This window comes from Bactrocera oleae, chromosome 5 (assembly GCF_042242935.1).
Source record: "Bactrocera oleae isolate idBacOlea1 chromosome 5, idBacOlea1, whole genome shotgun sequence".
NCBI lineage: Eukaryota > Metazoa > Arthropoda > Insecta > Diptera > Tephritidae > Bactrocera > Bactrocera oleae.
In genome coordinates, this window is record NC_091539.1 from 63,398,809 (window position 1) to 63,421,702 (window position 22,894).

At 33.6% G+C, this 22,894-nt stretch overlaps 2 protein-coding genes across 15 annotated transcripts in view; both read right to left on the bottom strand.

The window, feature by feature from the left end:
- LOC106615863 (uncharacterized) overlaps positions 1 to 14,148 on the bottom strand; it is a 159,889-nt gene extending 145,741 nt beyond the window's left edge. For 6 of the 14 annotated variants that reach the window (XR_004977756.2, XM_036369034.2, XM_070110823.1 and 3 more), the window contains exon 1: positions 13,634 to 14,139. The gene's annotated coding sequence lies outside the window, so the exon portion shown is untranslated. Of the gene's footprint in view, positions 1 to 13,633 lie in introns of all 14 variants that reach the window. The other 8 variants (XM_070110824.1, XM_036369036.2, XM_036369037.2 and 5 more) reach the window with 3 other exon arrangements.
- A 4,630-nt stretch (positions 14,149 to 18,778) lies between these two features.
- Positions 18,779 to 19,715, bottom strand: LOC106615876 (uncharacterized). The gene is made up of 2 exons (XM_014232248.3): positions 19,565 to 19,715; positions 18,779 to 19,496 (listed from the first exon to the last, which is right to left on the bottom strand). Exons 1-2 carry the CDS (start codon positions 19,577 to 19,579, stop codon positions 18,900 to 18,902), a joined length of 612 nt encoding a protein of 203 aa, XP_014087723.2. The 5' UTR covers positions 19,580 to 19,715; the 3' UTR covers positions 18,779 to 18,899.
- Between the last annotated feature and the right edge of the window lie 3,179 nt (positions 19,716 to 22,894).

A 22,894-nucleotide genomic window follows, 5' to 3' on the forward strand; every position in this document is an offset into this window, starting at 1 on the left:
AAAATCTGTCTGCATTTCATTAGGCCGAACCGCCGAAGGCATCAACTAAATTGTATCAAAATAGCGACCAGATCTCTCAACCTTATCTTTTACAAGGCCTTGAGTGATAGGGAGTAAATAATTCATCATAATTTTTACTTTAATCAAAGCAATGATTTTTTGACACCCAGAAGCAAACGTCGGAGACCCTATAAAACATATATATAAATTATCAGCGTGACGAGCTGAGTCGATTTAGCCGTCCGTCTGTCTGTATATACACGAACTAGTCCCTGAGTTTTTGGGATATCGGTCTGAAATTTTGCACACGTCTTTTTCTCTCTAAGAAGCTGCTCACAAATAGTGGACCTCTATAGGATATTGCTGCCATATAAACTAACCGTTCAAAATCAAGTCCTCATATCGAAACCTTTTTTATTTGACATATTAATTTCATGAAATTTGCCAAAGATCATTGTGCAAGGCAACGCTACAATATCCGAATATATGATTTGACCGATCAAAATTAGGATAAAGATGTTTTATATCCTTTTATGCTATAAGAAATGCACATATGAAGGATATTATAGCTTCGGTGAAGCGGACGTTAACGTATCGGTTCTTACACAAAATTTACTCGAAAAAAAAATTTAGGAGAACAATCTACAGAAACTTTTTGCTAACTAAGGTTGTTTCGTATACCAGGAATTACAAATCTTTTCTATAAGTTCGGTTAAAAACTAATTTCATCAAAATTCACTTTCTTAAATCCCATGTAAGCCTAACTATATATAATATTTATTGACATGATTATATTATATGCGTACATATTTCTAATAAAAAACATATTTCTAACAATAAATTTGTCCTTCTATATGTAAATCATTTCGAAAGTTTTCACTTCACTCGAGTGTTTAGGGAGCTTGTGCTAAGTCAACATTTAATGAATGAGATCGTTAATTAGGCAGCACTTACCGACAATGGCATTACACGATGAGGGCCGTAGAGGTTCGGCCGTTTATTTAGAACAAACAAATAGCTACCTCAGTATATATGTATATATTTATTGTACATTATATAGACTTTGCTATTTTGCTAACGCTAACTAACTGTACACCGCTGTTTTCATACAACAATATTTCGTTGCATACTTTTAGGCGCTGGAGCCCATTAAGCAACCACTATTGTTTGGGTAAACTTTAACTAATATTCCCAGCAGGGATTTTTAACGAGGCAAATTTCATTAGCTGGCCCCCAGCTCTATTATTATTATGAACTTATTTCATTTCTGTTGATTTTTTATTATTTATATGCGCTAATGTTTTCATTTCGTTATGTTTATGTGTTTCATTTGTTCTTCACTATTTCATTTCACTTAATTTAAATACACACAAATACATGTACGCTGACCACACACGCTAATGCACTGTTGTTGTTGCTTTTGCTGTTTTTGGATTTTTCAAAGTTTTTCAAATGCTTTGCGAACACAGGTGCGTGACCCAAAACAAAAAAAAAAGCGGAGCGTTCACACGCTGCATGCTTTGACTTGTGGTCCAGTGCCAGCAACAAGGAGCGTGACGCACACACACACACATTCATTCAGATACAATGGCGTTTTTAATGATTTATAAACACGCGAATGCATAGTTCATTTTTATTACACTTCAAACGAGATGTTTTCGCTGTGAACACTCACACACACCTGCGCAAAGGGAATATATTGTATATATATATATATATATATATGTGTGTGTAGTATAAATTTAATCAACACCAATTTCATTCTCGAAATCGCATGGGAACTTTGTTGCTTCGCAAGCTCGTCCTACATATTGCCCACATTGAGGGCAGACACGCACACACGCACACAAACACACTTCGCAATCTGTGAAATGGAGTTTCACATTACACGCTTTCCGCTCGCATGAATCGCGCACATTCGATAGCGTTTTCCTTGGCGCGCCAAGTGACCCCTTCAAAGGTATGTGTATTTGTGTTTTTGCCCTGCTTTTCGATATGCACCAATCCTTTCGTCCTTAAGTAAGCAGTCTGGCCACCACAAAATGACCGACTAAGCAAATTCAGACAGCGACGTGGCGGGGGGCATCAGCGCTGTTAAGAAATTAGAGCAAAGTAGAAAAAAAAACTCAAAAAAGTTTTTTACGCTTTCATTTAATGCTTTTTTTTTTGTTGTTGTTGCGCCGCTTTGTTGCATGCATATTGAAATGCCACAATGGCAACAGACGGCGCGCCACTAAAAGTTCAACAACAAATACTGAGAAAACGGTACAAAATAAATAATCAAGCGAAATAACCGCCTGACCTAAGCGAGAGCGAGTGCTCCAAGTGGCCCCAACTTGGCAAGCAGACTGTGGAAAATTACAAAAAAATATTTGCTCTGCGCTCTAACTACTCTATAGTGCTATAGATTAAATGGAAGGAAAACTGTTTTCTTTTGCCTGAAGTTTACCCTTCACCGTACGAACTCTCGGCAAGTTTCGAATAGTTGATGGAAAACCAACATTCCTTTTTTCTGTTTATTTGTGTCGCGTATGGACTTTTTGAGCCAAGCGCAGTTTCTTACTATCGGGATATAATGCTTTTGTAAACTTAACGTTTGTTTGAAGTAGTAAAACGATGACTTAACGGTTTTTTGTAGCAATAAAACGATGAGCTGAGTGAGCAGCCAAATAAAATGATGTGCGCATGCTCCACGAGGCTCAAAATACTTTACAGACCATGTCCACTTTCTATATAACAGTATTTTTTAGATCTAAAAAATTCCATATTAACGCGGTAATTTAAAAACACATTGCCAACTTTATTACAAATTATATAAAACCGAGGAAAAGAAAAATATTTCAATTTCCAAACTGTTCAAGAAAAGGGTGTGGCACCACCCACTGTATATAAATTTATATAACCCGATTTCACACACGTGATTTTTTGAATCATCAATAGTAATTTGAGTGTGTGACTATCAGTCAGAGGGTACTTAAGTTCAAATCCGCGTCGGAGCAAAATTGCAATTGTAGAAAATATTTTTCTGCACTGCAATTTGCGTGTATATTTTTGCGTTTAAAAATGTTTCCTAAATTGATTAGCCGATTATCGGTGTACAAAGCCACGCCTATTTAATCTATTTTTTTCGAGAGATTGAACCATCTTTTTTAAAGTCAGTATACAAGTAACTATCTCCAGTTAGATTACTAATGTGCGAAATTTGAATGAATCATCCCGTAACGATACTTTTTAAATATATTTAAAATAAAATACTTCTTGAACAGCATTCGTTCCAAGGAATTCTTTAAACAAATAGGTTTTTATTAAAATAGGTGCGCCGTATTTAACTCCACCTTATTTCTTTAGTTTTTAGCTTGACCCTCATCTCATTACATTGGTTACTTTGAAATAAGAAAACTTTGCCAACGACTTTTTTGGAAAGTTTTTTAGCGTCGCAGCAGGTGATTAAGATGTCAGATACAAGTATCTGAATGACGAAAATGAACATTTTTTATAAGATTTTTCAAAAACAGCAGAAGAAGTTTGCAGAAGGTAGCAGGGAGCTGTTATTCTTAAAATTATTTCGTATATTGCTGCCTTTCGGGCGCCGTGCTGTGATTATTAATTCTTTGGCGAATATAATGGCTGAAAGTTCAGATATTCCTCATAAGGCATAGGCCAGGGACTGTAAATTCGGCAACAACAACATTGTCAAGCTTTTTGACCGACTGAAAATTGTATGTTCTCTGATTTTACCGGTTTTTGTTTAGTCATGGATCTGTATGTCTCCAAATCGGGCTGTCAGAGAAAAAATAATTTGTCTATGCAGCGGAACGCAACATACTCTTTTTATGTAAGGCTTGAAGAGACTGGTTAAGTCAACTGAGAAGCCGAGTAAACGTTATTTTGATATCTAAAATTAATTAAGAATGAAGTAGATACTTTTCGTCAAAGTTAAAGGCAAATCAGAAAAGAAGTGATAATATCAAACCAGACCCATTGAGAACAAGCCAAGCTTCAATAATATAGGACGATATTGAGAAAATAACACCAAATATTTTAGTTAAATAATCAATTCCCTCAATTCAGTATACAAACGAATGAAGCAAAAGTCTAAACAAATCAATCAACAGTCTGCATATATTCGTGGGTTTTGAAGCTTTTTTCGTTGTTAAGACCAGCAGAAGTCTTTAAGCTGCTGTATTTGTTTTGCAGGAAATCGGCTTAGTGAAATTTCTGTCAAAATGTCAAAATGAGAGTTAAGCGTAATGTGAAATCTCCGGTAGACAAAAATTGGTCAGTGTTCCGATTGCTATTATTGACGTTATATACACGAGACATCTACTAGAGTGTCTGCATCATAAGTAATACAATTTCCAGCCTTGAAATCGAATGGGCTGTACCCGAATTGTAAAGCTTAAGAGACGAGTAAATATATACGTTTCTGTGCCTTAAATGTATGAAATTATATCAAACTTAAGAAAGCGTACGGTACATAAGAAAGCGTGAAAGACCACAATCACGACATTGTCAGGTCGTCTACCACGAAGCACCCAGATTTATATATGGTATTTAGAAATATATATTGCTTCAGCGGCGCTCTCCAAAAACCTTTTGGGAACTTATTTAGCAAAAACAATAACAACAACAGTAAAAAGTAAACAACAACTACAAAGAAGACCAAGCTCACAAATATGTCTAATAAGAAAACCGCAAAAGAAGAAACATTTTTTACTTTTATTTAATTACACGCTCTTTATGATGAAATGCAACCTTGCAACCATATTTGTACTTGGTAATTGCCGTTAGTAGCGCAAAAAGTTAAATTAGTTTTAATTAATAATGCTTGAAATGTAAACAAGACAACAGATTTTCGCACAAAACACCATTAATCATGTTCTTTACAAGACATTTGTGCAAATATGAGCGAGCGCCCACACACACACACACACATATGCACGCACACACATAAAAACCAGTAATTCGGTGTTGCAGCAAACAAAATGCGCAGTAAGAGGTGGAGTAAGGGGTGCTTAGTTTGTGGCGTGACAACGTTGAGATGAAATGAGTAACTGTAAACTCGTGTGTGTATGTATTACATAAAGTATTCTGCGCGCCGCCCACATAGTATACCCACATAGTATACCTCACAAACAAGCACACACACACGCACTTACAAAAGCGTGTAAAATGCATTTCGCGCACATTGAGGCTGCCGGAAAGTCGCCTGGCCGTGTTGAGAAGAAACTTCATGGCGCAACAGTATTGTTGTTGCTGTTATTGCAGCGCCTTTATTGCAGTGTACTTTATTTTACGACAACGTTTCAAGCACGATACACGAGGCAGGGGGACGAGGGAAGTAGCATAAAAGTGATGGCGCAAACTTGAAGCCCGCTCTGCACCCTGAGTCCCGCTGAAGAGTCCCGCCAGTACCAATGGCAATGGCAATAGCAGCGTTTACGACGCATTCACGCGCTCGTACGTTCGCTTCGCTCGTTAACGAGACAGAGTGACTACAATGACTAGGAGGACAGCAGCATTTGCCATTCATGGCTGTCAAGTGTTGTGTTGCGACTACAACTTTCACAAAAAAAAAAAAAACCAAATCCAAAGAAAAAGAGTTGAGAGTATGCTGCTTTCAGTCGAGCTAAGACATAGTTGCTTATTTTTCATACATATGTATATTTATCTACTTTTTGTCGGCTCTTGGTGCTCATGGCCAACAACAGCAAGCAAGCGACAATGAATGGCAAAATAGCAAAAGTGAAAGCATCATTTTGGCGCTTTTTAAATTGATGACCACAGAACCAGCTGCCAGGCTGAATGGCAAAAGCCGTCCATGCAAACTTTTGAAAGGGTCAAAAAGATTAACATTTGCATAAACAAAGTATTTTTAGTATGCCCGGTAGGAAATTGTCAACTAAATGTGGTTGGTGTAAAAAAAGTGTTGCCACCATTTTCATTTAACAAAAATTTAAGCTTATGAAATGAAGCCTGTAGGAAGCAGTAACCTGAGAAGCTATAATTTTTTCTTCCAAAATGTCTTACAGTTTGTTCTGTTTAAATTTAGCGTCTATTTTCTCCAAAAGCGCGTACAAGCGCGTACAAGCTCTTATCAAGCATTAATCTTCGGGTGTACCAAAATTGCAGTAATTGTTGTTATTTCGAAATAAAACACAAAAAATAAAACTTTAACTTCAGCTGCACCAAAGCTATTAACAATAATTTGATTTTGTTCAGTCAATTTGTATGGCAGTTATATGCTATAGTCGTCTAATCTAAACAATTTGTTTGGAGATTATACTGCTGCCTTTGACTATAATTCATACCAAATCTCATCAGGATATCTCGTCAAATAAAAAAGTTTTCCATATAAGAACTTGAATTTGTTTGATCAGTTTGTATGGCAGCTATACGCTATAGTGATCCGATAACGGCAGTTACGATAAATGAGCAACTTCTTGAGGAGAAAGAACGTCTGCGAAATTTCAGATCGATATCTCAAAAGCTGAAAGACTAGTTCGCAAACGGACCGACAGACGTACATGGCTAAATTGACTTAGCTCGTCATGCTGTTTATTTATATATATATTTTGTAGGGTCTCTGACGTATCCTTCAGGGTGTTACAAACTTTACGAAAAACCAAATAATCCTTGTTCAGGGTATAAATATTCCTCCGAAAAGTTTAGGACAGTCTGGGCTGAGGTCTTTCACCGAATATAAGTCAGAGTACGTTCCGTTTCTTCCTTTCTTCTTAGATAGAAGCTCTTTTAATAACGTAACGGACTAAAAACTAAGATCCTTCTTAAATCTGCTTTACAATCTCTTAAGATGATAATGATGCTAGTTTCACAGTACACTAGGGACCAAGGCGTAATAATCTTCATTGACTTCGTCTGAATTTTTTGAATATTGAGCAATTACCAAGACGGGCATTATAAGAATCACTTTCACACATTCCTAATCATTTTGGCTCACTATAGCTTTAAAAGTTGAACTGAATACGATATATTCTTAGCCAAATGAATGAGGAAAAAACTAAGCCCTAAATAGAAAGCAATTTTGGACGTCTAATCACAAAATCCATCTTCATTGCAAGACCTTCATTTTTCGCTTCGGTAGTGAACACATCCCGATATATAGCAGAAGGTGAGACTTGTCAATAAATATTTTGACAAGGAAAGAGAGATAGACTGAGTATATTCTATCATGGTAGGTAAAACAAAAAAAATTTTCTGGCATCCGACAAGCTGGCTAAAAAATTTAACTATTATATTCCATTTCAACATATTGGCGACTCAAAAACTCAAGTTACAGAGTTCTAGAGAGCTGTATTTGTGAGCTGAGCAACCGCTTGTACTTCCAAATATATTTTTCCACCCCGCTCATTAATCTTTCCAAGATCTAGTAAAAAAAAAATCGATTGTTTTTTTTAATAGATGGCCTTAATAATTTTTATCTCCATTATAAACCTCAAGAACCGAATATCCATCTGCGAATAACTGCCGTGTCGCAACAAAATTTAACCATTTCTAAAGAGAGTGGTTACTGGTGATAAAAAGTGGGTCCCTTGGGACCACATCGAACAAGAACGGTCGAGATCGAATCGCGGTGAGCCGGCGCAAACAGTGGCCAATCCAGGATTGACGGTCAAAAAGGTTTTGCTATGTGTTTTATAGAACCGGTAGGGAGTCATCTGAGCTTCTTTTCTACTTCCAAGCTTTTAATTTACACTTTTAAGAAGCAATCGCCCAGAAGGGGATAGCTTTATCCATTAGATAGGAATTGTGTGCCATCGAAGAAGGAGTTATACATCAGCAAGACCATTAACGATCTTCAAACCAACATTCTCGCCGCTATTAACTTCTTGATTTGCATGATTTCGAATTATTGTGAACAACATCTTATAAGAAAAATATTCTGTAAAAGCAAATGAGATTAAAAATAATTTTGTATTAACAAACCGCCATTCTCAACCGAATTCTGTCAATATCAGTACTTTAAACGTAGCGAATTTGTCTGCAGGGTAAATTTAGATTGGTTTATAAATAAATTGCAAAAACAAAATTCGCCTCGAACTTCGCGCGAAAATAAAAACAAGCACGCGAATGCAAATAAAGACAAGTAGAGGAAAATGTTTTGAATGCAAAAAAGCTTTTATAAACACACACACACACATACATACTTGCTGGCTTGGGGTACATGTCACCCCGAGTATTTCTTTTTATTACTCCCACTGGATTAACTCAACCGCGGCAGCTGACGAACGATAAAATGACTGAATTACTCGTATTTTTAAATGAGCTTTGTCTATATTATCCGCTTATGGCAAATGCGTCGGTCAGTCTATCGTAATACGAGATATACGAGTAAGAGTCATCTTATTTTAGCGATTTCAATGCAAATGAGATGGAAAAGTGCTTTGCAAGTCCAGGAATATATTATATATACACTTCTATGTGATATGAATACAATACAGCACATAAACAGTTATGCAAATATTTGTTTTAATAATTTTGGGGACTAAAATTACGTGAAAAATGGAAGTAAGGTGGGTGATAAGTACATATAGAACCGGATGTTCATATAGCCGTCGGCTCTTGCGAGAACTTTCTGGCGAGGTTTTCTATATCAAGTGCTACCACAGTATTCTCGTGCTCAGCTTTGTTACTGAAAAGCTCTGAAGCACGCGACAAGAATGTTAGACCGTACCCAAAACAGTCGGGTCTGTATAACCGGAACGGTCCGGGTATTTATCCGGTCAAGGTCTGTGAACTCGGCTGCATTTCTTCACAACAACAGAGTTAGACTTCCATTGACCTCTCTCGATATCTAATACCTTAGTAACTATCTAGTTGTCAAATTAGATTTGAAATTAATTTTAGAAATTCGAAAAAATCTGGAGGCGTTGACAGAAGTTGATGGAGAGCCTTTTGGCGATACTCTCTTACCTCGCTACCACTCAGTCTTGATCAAAATGAAAGTAAAGATAAAGTTCTGGCTTTGAAGCTTCAAACTGACACCTCGCTCCCAATTTATTATAAGATAAAGCTCTATCAATAGTCTAACAAGAAGCTTCGCTTGGTTTTTTTGGTAGAAATGTGGAACAAGTAGCTCGAACTTTCTCAAGAAAATCAAGCTCTCATACGCCAAAACTAAGTCCAAAGCTTTGAGCTTAATCACCAAATGTACAATTTCAGGGTTGCTTTGACAAAATCACTATGATTTTTGCAGTCTTTCTATACAGAAGATAGCTGCCAGGGAAAAACCGATGCCTTCTTGGAGCTTTTTCAATTGTTTACCCTTTAAGAAAGTTTCGGTCAAGAGAACGTCAAGAAAAGTCTTTGAAGATGAGTGATTAACCGATTACCTAGATCAAGTAACGTATAGACGGAATCAAAATACTGTTTAGTCAGAGTTCATTCCTCATTCTGTTATTGTATCGAGAAAAAATATTCCCGAAATAATATGTCGAGTTTGGTAGTTATGGTTCAAATCTGGGTCTGTTACTATTAAGTAGTCTCGACCATCGTACCTCCTCCGAGTCGTTTTCGCGCATCTCTCAACTAAACATTTAAGTCCTAGCTACCTCAAAACTATCACAGTCCGACGTTAGTTCAGCAAATTCATAGTATTCTTATGCGCGAAGCTGCTTTCGGGTATAAAACTATATATTCTGTATTTGAGTACAAGGCAATTTCATAGTTATTTATGCAAAGCATCGAGTCAGACAAAGTGCATAAACTATTTATCATTTACCAGCACTATGCTCAAACTTCAGAAGTGTGTATGTATATAAATGTATATGTGTGTGTATGTGTGCTGAGTTTGCGTTATCCTTGAGCGCATGGATATTGCTCATGACATGGCAATTCAATGCAATAATTTCATTGAACTCTCTTTTGTGTGGTCAAAATATTCCATTGGTTCATAAATAATTCAAAACAAAGAAACTACAAATCTACGTTTAAGCTTTCATTGTGTCTTCTACATTTTGTTTTTGGGTAATATAAATGAGTGCGCGCATTTATTGGTTATTTTATTCAATTGCCGCATAGTTATCGCAAACTATGCTCCGGCCATATGGATAAAGAGGCAAAGTTTACTTTTTATAATTCTAAAAAAAAAATTTACTATGGGATATTAAAAGGAGTTTTGGGTTATGAGAGATTTATTTTTTGCCACCTGAAATCCTATAACTGTAGTAAAAGTAGCAAAGAAAGCTCATTTGGTAGCTGATGAGACATTGTCTTAGCAATAACACAGTTGTGTCTTAAGTCGATTTATGCGCTTTTAGCTTGTAAATGCAGAATTATGTTTAAATAGAATAATATTGCTTTAAATTATTCGTGTTTTCGGCAGAGCTTGATTTTTGTGAATAAAGTTCAGCAAATGCTTTAATCTGCTCGACAAGTAACTTTAGAAATGGTGTTTTTTTTTTTTTTTTTAAGTATTTGTGACCAAAAATTTAGAAATATTCTATGGAAATGACTGTCAAGTACTTAGGAGTTTTATCATAGCTCTACCAAATATGATTGCATTGATAAGTTTTGGTCAAAAATATTTTTGATATCAATTGCGAGAGTGCATCAGAATTTAAGTAGTTTTCTTACCATATTTATTATATAACGGTATAGAACTGATGTTAAAAAGACATAAAAAAATTTTTTCTCAATGGCAATTGGCAATTTAAAGAATTCCAGCTAGAGCTTTTATATGAAAAAGATGGTTTTTACACTTATTCAGAATAGAAATATGCGCTAAAAATGGAAAGCAAGAAGTGAAACTTGTCTAAGGTGAATCGCTTAACCAAGACGATATGTAGAATAGAGTATGTTATTTGAATAATTTTCTAACAAAAATTTGTTTTTTTTTGATTAATTTAATTTTTCGTATATTTTTCGAAATTAATTTTGTCTAATTTTAGTAAAAAAAAATTTCTGATTTATTTGATTTATTCGGTTATTTTTAAACTAGGTTTTTTGCATTTAATTTTTCTACTTTAAGTTTTCGAACAGTTTACGAAATTAATTTTGTTTATTTTTAGCTAAATTATTATTTTTTTCTTGTTAATTTTCGAACTCAAGTTTGTTAATTTTCCAAATAATAATACATATTGACATACGATCACAACCAAAACTGCCATCGGAAATCTAGTTTACAGAGGACTAGTGGTATGTCAAAAAAAACAAATTGGAGAGGTTAGCCAAGGAAGTTATGGCACATATTCTCTGGAATATTTGCATAGATTTTTAGGATAAAAAATTTTGTCGAAATTGAAAAGTCTAGTATATATAATATTTTTTTTTTTCAATCACTAAAGACATACATGATTTAATTTTTAGAAATATCAACATCTTTGTAATGTACATAGAAGATAAAAAAAATTACTCATACGACGTGGGATACCTAATGCTTTTTATATTGAAGTAATTTTTAAGCGATTTTTCGCTATCTTTTTCAATACTTTCATATTTCTTAATTGTAATTATACTACTTTATTATAATTTATTTGTTTTATGTTGAGAAAGCCAAAAAGCAGTCACCAAAAAAGGCAGATCACTCATACGCTGTGTCATACCAGTTGGTATTATTTGATTTTGTGCTAGTAAAAGTTGCTATGAGGAAATATTTAAAATTAAATTTCAGACAGTTATATGTATATATCTATGTGTTATAGATATGTTTTATTCGTTTACTGAATGCTTCACGGCCGATATCATAACAAGATTTTATCTTGATTTTGAGCCGTCAGTTTGTATTGCAACTATATGCTATAGTGGTCTGAATAATATATTTGGAGATTATAGAGTTGCTTTGGAAAGTAATATAAGCCAAATATCTTCAAGATAATTTTTCAAAAAAAAAATTCCACAGAAGGAATTGATTTGGATGAGGGGTTGTATGGCAGCTGCATGCTATAGTAGTCCGATCTTAATAATATCTCCGTAGATTAAAACACTAGTTTGGACAATAAACTGTGTAAAATATCGTGAAGATATATTTTCAAATAAAAAAGTTTTCTATGCACGGATTTGATTTTGTTCCTTTAGTTTGTATGGCACCTATGTATATCCAATAGTGGTTCGATGATCGGCGGTTCCATGAAATGAGTAGCTTCTTGGAGCAAAATTTAAGTTCGATATCTGATAAACTGAGGGACTAGTTCGCGTATGTACTGATTTAAAAACACACAGACAAGACTAATTAGACTCAGCTCGTCCCGCTGATCACATTGATATACACATATATACTTTAAAGGGTCTCTCGGGGTGTTTCAAATTTCGTGGCAAATTTAATACACCTTATTCAGGGTATAAAAATCTTGTATTGTAAATATATTATAAATTCTTTAATTTCTTTATCACAAATTCAATATGAATTTACCAAAATTTATTGCATGTTTTACACTACGACTGAATTCATGGTACTATAAAGCGAATGTAGACTATACTATAGTTAAAAGCATAAGCAAGCCTCTAGCAGAACACGATAAAAAAAATGTCACTCATACGCCACGTTTCACCAATTTCTATTGGTATATATGCAAGCTAGCTGCTATAAAAGTCGTTTTAATGTAATTTGCTGATATTTTTTTATAAAAATACAATTTAATTCAAACATGAGTAATGCAATAAAGACGATTACTTGCGATTCAAGTCATGGAGTTTTATAAAAAATGTTTGAACCACTGTTTTGTATGAGCGGCGAACTTGTTTTTTACGAAATGTGACGAGAACAAACGTTGCATAACAAAATTAAAATTGTTTTATTTTTTGTTTAGCTACATAAATTTGGTATGCAAAGCCGTAAGCGCATTTGGCGCCAAAGAACTAGCAGCAAAGTAAATATTTGTAATTTCCCATGAGCTTTGTAATTTTCAATACTTCACCAAAAATGTTTATAAAATTGACATGCATAATTTATTGACAACAACAAGGTATATGGTAGACGAATATGTTAAACATGTATTTATACTATAGCTACATAGCATGACTTTTATTTATAGGCAAGTGTTATTGGATACATATTAAGTTGACTGGTATTGCATAATTTTAGGAGGCAATCCAATTTATTTAAAATACTAGCTGCAATTAAATAATACCATGACAGTAAAGAGGGAACTGCCATAAAAACATTTATATATATGTATATTAAAAACGGAGAGATGAAAAAAACTGATAGCAAAGACGAAGACGGAAAAAAAGTATAAATGCCTATTAACAAATAAAGGAAGAAGGCCACTAATATATGTACCTATATATGTTTCTCCCAAAACATCTCTACAAGGTTTAGTAATTTTAAATAAGATAAACCTGACAAAAAAATTTATCAAAAGATATTCTATTATTTTTCCAGTGAGTAATAAGTAGGTGTGTGACTTCGATAAGATATGATTTCGATAAACCACCTAAATGTAGGCAACACTTTTTTTATTTTCCCACTTTCTCTTTCTTTATTTAACAAATAATTAATGTCCATACAGCGAATATAAAATTAGACTACATATTATGTATAAACCAGTTCATAAAATTTCGTTATTTTTGAAAAAAAAAAATTTTTAATATTTGAAAACACCGCTTGCTGCACAAATTTGAAAACATTTGCATACTTAATGTTGTTAAACAGATTTACTAGTGTTTAACTCACCTGTTTGCCTTGTTTAGCAATTATTTGGATTTTATATTTTCACGTTGCGATAATTCACAAAATTTTATATTTGTATATTTATGGCGTAATTGTTGTTTTCATTTAAAACTCACATTTAAACACAATTAAATTTAAAGTAGTCACTTGTTTCTATATGCTATGTCTCTTAGTTACTCGTTATTTACATAAACTACCAGCTAGCGCTTGTTTCTAATTAATTTGTAGCTAGTTTTTAGTGCTGATTTAACTATGTACTTTTATTATTTGTTAACAAACTAACTTACAGTGTAACATCAAATCTGTTGTTTGTGCTTAGCTAACAAATCTACTGTTTTTTCTTTTCTGAATTTAGCTTTTAGTATTTTAGGGTGCTCGATTTTCATTTAATAGTTTTATTTTTATTTTTTTCGATCATTTTTTTTTATAATATTTTTTTATAATTTTTTTATAATTTTTTTTTTAATTTTTTTATTATATTATATTTTCTATTTATTTATTTTTGTTTTTTTTTTTTGGTATAATTTCTTTTTATTACACAATGCAGTTTTGAAATCGATTTATTTTTGTTTAATTTTTTCTAAAATTTTTTAAAACTTCACTTTGTTTATTTTTATTTAACTCATTTCTTTTTTTATTTAACTCATTTTTTATTGAAATTTGTTAACACCAAATAGCTCTTTATTTGTTGCATTAAATTTTTCGTATAGTTTTCGAAATTAAGCCTCGCTATTTTCAGTTAATTGAAAGTAACTATTTGAATAATTTTTAACAAAAATGTGTTAATTTTTCGTTTAATTTAATTTACCACATATTTTTAGAAATTAATTTTGTCTAATTTTAGTCAAAAAAAATTTCTGGTTTATTTGCTGTACTCAATTATTTTTAAATTAATAAAATTTTTCTGCATTCAATTTTTCTACTTAAAAACAGTTTTCGAAACTAATTTTTTTTTGTTAACTTTCGAACTCAAGTTTTCGAATAATAAAATTTTTTTCGGTACATTTTTATAATTTACTTCGATATTTTCGTTTCATTCAATTTTTTTAGCTTATTTCTTGAATTCTTATTGCTTTTACTTTATTTTCTTTTAGTTTTAGTTTTCATTTTTATTTCTTTATTTTATTTTATTTTTTATTTTTTTATTTAATTTTGTTTTTTATTTTTTTATTTTATTTTGTTTTTTATTTCCTTATTTTAATTCATTTTATTTTATTTTAATTTATATTTCATTTATTTAATTTTTTTGTTATTTTTTTTAAATTTTTCATTAATTTTCTGAATAATATTTTTTGTAATTTTTTGCTTAATTAATTTGTAATTAATAAGATTTTATATTATGCGAATTTTGTTTTTAAGTTTTTAATTTAATATTTTAATTTTCAATCTTCTTTCTTTGCCTTAACTTTGTAAACATAAGTTTATAATTATTACTGCTTTTATTAATTAATAAATAATTTACTTACTCTTCCATTTGTGTTATTTCATTATTATTTTTTTTTATGTTATTTTCAATTAATTTAAAAAACTTTATTATTGCACTTTATAAAAAAGAATGTTTAATATAATTATGTCTCTCCTCATATCATATCTATACATATTTAGTTTTATTTTGAAGGAGAAAATCCTCTGTATTTCATTAGTTTTTAATACCACTTCATTAACTTTTTTATATTTATTTTATTCTTATTATAATTAATTTTTTTATTATTATAATTTTTTTTAACACTATTTATGAATATAATTTTTCAACTAATTAAATTTTTTTTTTAATTTATTTAAATAATTTTAATTTAATTTAATGTTTTTTTTAATTTAAACAATTTCAATTTTTTTTATTTTTCCAAATTTCACAATTTTTCCACTTAATTCAAATTCACCTTAAACTCTCATAAAACACACACCCTGTTGCATTGCGAAAGCATGAGCTCAGTTCGTAATTTTGTTATTGTAAACTTTTTACTTAATTCCTTTAATCGCATTACAATTTACAACCGTAGAGTACGAGTATTTCATGCCGCCGATTAACAGCGTTGAACAATTAAAATTTCATTTCATGCTTTATGATTCGTTTTCATGCGCATTGCTGTTGTTTTTGCTATTGTTGAGCTTATTATATGCCAAGTTACGCTAGTTACATATTATTTTATTTGCTATCACTTTTTGTTATTACACTTTTAATAACTGGGCGCTTTGATTCTCAAGCGATTTGCCGACGATTTCGCAATTTCACCAAACATTCGCAACACTTTTCGACGTTCGCATATTTCTTAGCGTTAATTTGCTTGCGATAATTTCAGCGTTGCACAACATTGAATTTTACTTATTTTTATTTGCATTTTTATAATAATTTCTCAATTTACGACAAGAAGCCGACTGCCCTGCTGCGGCTCAGTAATTTGCCAAAATCTTAGCACAAGCGATGCAGCCGCTGTTTCTAACGGTATAAGTGTGTTGCTGGCAATCCGACTCCTTGCGAAACAGGTAAGGTCCGCTCCGCTTCTGCCACGCTTCCACGTGAGAGAGGGTAGGGGGCGGCCGGTTGGGAGCACACAATTTATTGCTTTATTTGATTTGAAGTTTAGTTGCTGTAGGAGTTGCCAAGCTTGCTGCTTTGCTCATGGCGGCAGGCAGCCAATCATTCGCACATACACACACGTGTACGTTTGTGTGTGTGTTGTTGTAGTGGTGCTAACAGGAAAACGTTCGTTGTGCTTACTATGTTATTTGCTGTGTTTGTTGTTGTTTTTATATTTATTACACTGCTTTCGCGGCGGTGGCATGTTTGCTTTTGCCGTTGTTGTTGTTGTATTTGTATTTATTATGCTTTTTCATGTTTTCTTTAAATTTTGTTGTTGTTACTGTTTTTTTTGTTGTTGTTTTTTTTTGGTAACTGCTCGCAATTACACGTGTTGTTATTGTTGTTGTTGCGTTTTTGCTTGGATTAGTTAGTCTCTTCGCCTCGACTGCTCTAAGTGGCTACCACGCTGCGTGCCTTTCGCAAATTCACCGTACATTTTTTGTTTTGTTGTTGTTACTATGCTTTACGATACTTTTTTTCTGGTTTTTGTTGCCCCGTGTTTCAGTTGCTTCTTCTACTTTTGGCTTACACAACTTATATAAGATTCAATGTTCCTCAGCAACTTGAGCACTTACTCACACAAACGCACACACACACATCAGACACACGTAACAGTGCGCCTACGCAGATGCGCGAGTCAGTAGTAGGCAAAGGTAGTGAAGCACACACACACTCACATAGAAACGTATATGTGCAGGCAGTCTAAGTGCTGGGGTCTCAGCTTCGTGATTGTGGGGTGGTGATGATTTCACTTTCGACCGCTTTCCATTAAATATTTTGTTTTGTAATTGCATAAACACAACAACACCAACAGTAATGTGTGCGTCACACCAACACACACACCCAAACACATGGCAGTTCTAGCGCATAGCATATAAAGAAATATGCAGAAGCGCGTGCACTTTCACAACGTTGCCTCGTCGTAGTACTACAATTATGTATGTTTATGCACACATACACACACACACACAACTACATACATATATACACCTATAGTAGTAGTAGCTTCAATGTGCCAACTAGCCAGCCAGCCAGCTAGCCCGTGTGTGCGTGTCGGCCAGGAATGTCTGTCCTCATATTATTACTTTAGAATGTTTCTTTGTTTGTTTGTTTTTGCTTTTCTTTTTGTTATTGTTGTTGTTGTTTCAAACACTTGTACATGTGTTAGGGCTAGAACCCTTTTTATTATTCACTATTGACGGCGCGTTAACTCGCATCGAAACGTTGTTAATACGAACAGAACCTCACGAAGACTAAACTAACCGTTGCATGGTAGTCCGTTATTTAGGCACCGTTATGTTCTCAAAAGCTTTTCTTACAAAGTTCTTGTATTTGTGTGCTTTTTTAACGAAGCATTGTGTGAAGAGCGCAAGAAGCTAACGAAATGTCGGCTTACTGGTCGTAAATCAGGCCAAAGAGCTTTCATTTGCGCGCCAAATGAGCTTTTACTACATCTTACAGGTGTGTTGTTGTATGAGCAACAGCAACAGCTGTGTTCTATTGGCAATTGATGACACTTATGTGTTAAGGCTTACACAAAGTTGAAGCCCTTAGCAGTACCTTCTAGGATAATATTTTTTTAAATTGGCTCTAAAAGCTATCGAAGAATTTATTTCGTCAAAAATATTTGAGTGCTGTGATATGTATGAAGTGTAGGGTTTTAAACCATAAATATTTATTCTATATCTAACGATTGAACCTCACGTATATACCGATTTGGTATTTCGACAAGCGGGCATCGGTTAATCGTATGGTGATTATAATCCGTTAGCTTATTTGTTCTCGCATAAGAGTACGCGCTTATAGAATTGCTGTAAATGTTAAGTTAAGCAAAGTTATGTTATGTTAAGCTATGGTATGTTATACAAGGTTATGTTAAGTTATGATACGTTATGTTATGTTATGCTATGTTATGTTATGTTATGTATTGTAATATTAAGTTAAAATTCACTTTTTTTATTTTAGTATTTTTTGTAATATTAATGCTATGTTGTATTGTGTTATGTTATGCTATGTTATGTTATGTTATGTAATCTAATGTTGTGTTAAGTATATTATTTTAAATTATGTTATGTTCCATTATGTAATGTTGTGTTAAGTTAAGTTATGTTATATCACGTTACGTTATGTTAGACTTTGTTAAGTTATGTAATATTAAGTTAAAATTCTATTTTGTTATGTTATGTTAAATCTGAAAGATATACCGAGAGACAAAAAGAGAAGCTTACAGCTTTGAAGAGTTGCTGGGACGAACTTCACCTCCAGTTTGTGGTCTGTCCCTTATATTATCTTAATATTGAAAATCCTAGAATAAGAGTATTTAAGACATCTCTGAGAGAAGGATCGAATACATGAAAGGTTTTGCGCCTATATTACGTACCCAGAAACGAGAGGCATTAGAAAAACTTTTACCGCTGGTCAAAACTCAAATTGAACCCAGGTCCTAAGTAGTCTTACGGATAAGTTAAAGTAGGCGGAGCTAAGATAATGCCACCTATTGGCGATCATGACCTTAACCAAGTCAAACAACCACCCCTCAACGTAAAATTACCCAAAACGAAATGAGGTAGTTATATAAAAACAAATTTATTTTATCAAACATATTCTACGGTTTCTTCCAGACGAAAACTATATACACATATTTTCACAGTTAAAAAATCACAGCAAAATAAAAGCAGTTCATTAAATCTAATAGCCATGCTTTTTGTAACCGCCATGACCGCCACTTGAGCCATGGCCACCACTTGAGCCGAAACCGCCTGCACTGCCTGAGCCGAAGCCGCCACCTGAACCAAAGCCACCACCACCACCACCACCAGAGCCGCCACCGCCACCGCCGCCTGGTCCGAAACCGCCACCGCCGCCTGGTCCGAAACCGCCACCGCCACCTGGTCCGAAACCGCCACCGCCGCCTGGTCCGAAACCACCACCACCGATTCCACCACCACCACCGTGGCCACCACCACCACCAGAGCCGCCGCCGCCACCTGGTCCGAAACCGCCACCACCTCCTGGGCCGATTCCACCACCACCACCTCCGGGGCCGAATCCACCACCACCGCCTCCGGGTCCGAATCCGCCGCCACCACCATGTCCACCGCCACCACCTCCACCAGCGCCACCACCGCCTCCACCGCCTGGACCAAAGCCGCCACCACCGCCGCCTGGTCCAAAGCCGCCACCACCGCCTCCTGGTCCAAAGCCCCCACTACCACCATATTTAGAGCCACCGCCAGCGCCGTAGGCATTAACGGCGCCCAAAACGGCTAAGGCAACAAAAATCACCTGAAAATTGCAAAAGACAAGCGATTGATTACTTGAAAACAAGAATTTTTAATAATTTTTCAATTTACCGTAAATTTGTTCATCTTCACGACAGTTTCGCTGATGTCTCGCACAGCATTCACAGAAAACTGGTTGCGGCACTCGAAAGTGGTGGCTTTTTATTGATTGGAAAATGTTGATGCAAGCGAGCTTGTGGCGTTCGATCTAAACAAACTGGAATTAATCGGAGATGCATATTTGTTGTTTTTGCATGAGATTATTTTTTCGTCGTTTCTTTTTTTGTTGTTGTTTTTTGCTGTCTTTCTCGATCGGTATGAAAAAATAGCAAGCGTTGTTGATTGAAATGTTTCAGCCGCTGTGTTAAGTACCCTACATTTGGCGTTTAATTGATTTATGATGACGTAATTTGATTGATAGCTTCGATCGATTTTGAATTTTAAATGAGAAATTATTGTAATTGTATTTACATATATCCGGTTCAATTGAAGTTATTACACGTGATGTATTCAATTTCCATTCATCACTTAATCGTATTAAAGGTTTTTTAACACACAATTCTAGGAAACTTAACAAAAATGATTTTTTGAAAGATATTTTTAAAATTGCTAATGAATTATAGCAAAACGTTTCACCTTAAATCGGAATTAAGCTTTTATGAGAAACAGACATTACAGCACACCATGTTTTCTGGTAAGCGAAAGTGATTACTCGCTAAAATACGAATTTCCCGAAGTATATGAAATACACATATATAAAATTTACTCAAATTTTCAAAACAACACAGTTAAAGAAGTTACCAGTATTGTTGAATTTCTTCGGGTAAAAATTTATTTGATTTTTTATTTCTACAAAAGCAATTTTAATTTACAAAAGCAAATCTTTACGCCTATTTTTGTCACTTATTTCAATACACATAATAAATTCATTCATTTGAGTCAGCTTAAACTCTCCATACAGGACCAACCATTTATTTAATAGGTGGCGCATAAACAGATCACCCATTGTAAGAAAAATATGTGAAAATTATTAAGAGGCCTCGTAAACAACTTTAAAGGCTAGGGTCAAAACAATAGAGTGTAAGGTAAGGCTTTGATATCGTGCAGATCATACTAAATTACAAGTACAAGGAAATTACTCTGCTTAGCACACATTCCTCTCAAAAATTCCTTCGAGGTATGTCTTCCTTTACAAGCTTTCTGGCCAAGACGAAATCATTTATAATCTGAACAAATTTTACCCGAATTTTTATTTTAATACAAATGTTTATTATAGCCATTAAATAAGGCCAGCGCTTAATCCAATTTTCAATACACTTTTTATAAGCCTTGGCTGTGATGACCTTCAGCGAAATTAAATTTTTTCGTTTACAGCTCGGCCATTAACTAGATTTATGGACTTCGAAACTGTCCTACCTATCATATTCATAAACACATGTCTCATTACCAGTAATGCTGCAATTGATGAATGTAAAATTCTTAGCTATATTGTCAAGCATCTCTTTTGCGACCTCTACACGACGTCATTTTTATAAAAGAATCAGTTCTTTTGGTACGAGTCTGGTATACGCAAAATATTAACCAAAATGATTGAGTTGATCCATAAGAGATGTTGAGAACATCTGCTATCTCTGTTGCAATATTTCTTTTTCTAATTTCTTCTTTTTCAATGTTATCGTCATTAACAGAGGTGGATATGGTCGACTCGTATGAGGCAAGTTTTCGATGACTTCACGACCTTCACTGAATGCTTTATATGACTCAAATACTTCTGTTCGTGATAAACACCTCCGGAATATTTTCAAAGATTCCGTAGACGGTATGCCATTGAAAACACAAAATGTTTAGCAAATTTTAAAATTTAGATTTTTTTCATGGAAAAATCTCCCGACAAATTAAACTTCGCACGAATATAAAAAAAAAGTACCAATCTTACGCACAGTTTAATTGGATCAGTCTGGATCAAATACTCCTGTATCATCATATATTTATCTTAATATATGAGATTTATAAAGATTTATGATTATAATTCCATGGAAAAAATACATGTTTAGGAAATTCCACTTTACCTTTTTTTCACTTAACAATTTATGAGGGTAGACAGTATTCATTACCTAAAAAATTTAAAAATCAATATAGGGTGTCCCATGCGAATAGACACAAGCACTATATAAATGCACAAAATAAAAATTAAAATTAAAATAAAAAGTAAAAATAAATAAATATAATAATAGTAATTGCAAATATGTAATATTTGACAACGAAGTTCATTTATGCAAACTAATCACAAGTGTAAATACATACATACATATATACATACATACACTCGCGGCGCATCTGCAGTGCTAATTACAGTTGAAGCTTGACGTAAAAAGATCACTGCAAGCACACATACACTCATACATATTTACATATTTGTAAACACTGGCTTATGACTGAATATTTATGGTTAGATCATTGCTTTTAAGCGCAGTTTATTTGTACTTCAAGTGGGAATTTTTTCAAAATGTTGTACGAAATGGGTAATTATAAGTTTTTGCAAAAGATTAAAAATTAACAAGCAATAAAAACAGAACACATAAAAGTGCATATATAGGGTGTGCAAAAAAATTTGATTTTAGTTAGAATATAACAAAAATGGATGACAGAATAGTTTTTAAATTTTTAGAACTTTTTTTTCAGTTTTTTATCGAATTTGGTATATAACTAATATTTTAATTACAGTTTCGAAAAAAAACAATTAACTAAAAGAAATTTGAATTTTACTCACTGAAAGCGGTTGCCACATATTTACGAGCCACCCTTTATTACAAATAAACATAGCGTGTGCAGTATTTTGCTGTACAAAATGTCGTTCGGAATATTTTAAAATAATAAAAAATAAATAAATATAGTTATTAAAGCGCAGCATCTGTTAAAGCATTCTCATATGTATGTATGTACGTACGCGAAGTATATAAACTTATTCACAAGCTTAAGCGAAAATCCAGTAATTCTTAATTGGCATTTCCGGTACAATAAATTGCGTCAAAGTAATAATTAACACGTGCTCTGAACATAACATTTTCATATTTGCAAAGTTATGTGTTTTCTGGGAATAAGAGAAATAAAATACAAATTGACGGAGATGTAGTATTTGCGACAACACCAAGACGATAATATTTGTGAAAGGTATTAATTTGTGTTAGAAGAAAAACTTGTTAGTTAAAGAAGGTGTAGTCAACAGCGTCAAAATAACCTTAAAAAGTTGCACATATCCACAAAAGCGTGAAAATTATTAAATAATTGTTTTATGAAAGGAAATAATGAAAATAGTAGATATATACGCTCGACAGCTATCATGCACAGATTTAGATTATACATAGAAAAAGTCTTCTAGGTTAAACTGCGGGCGAGCACCCA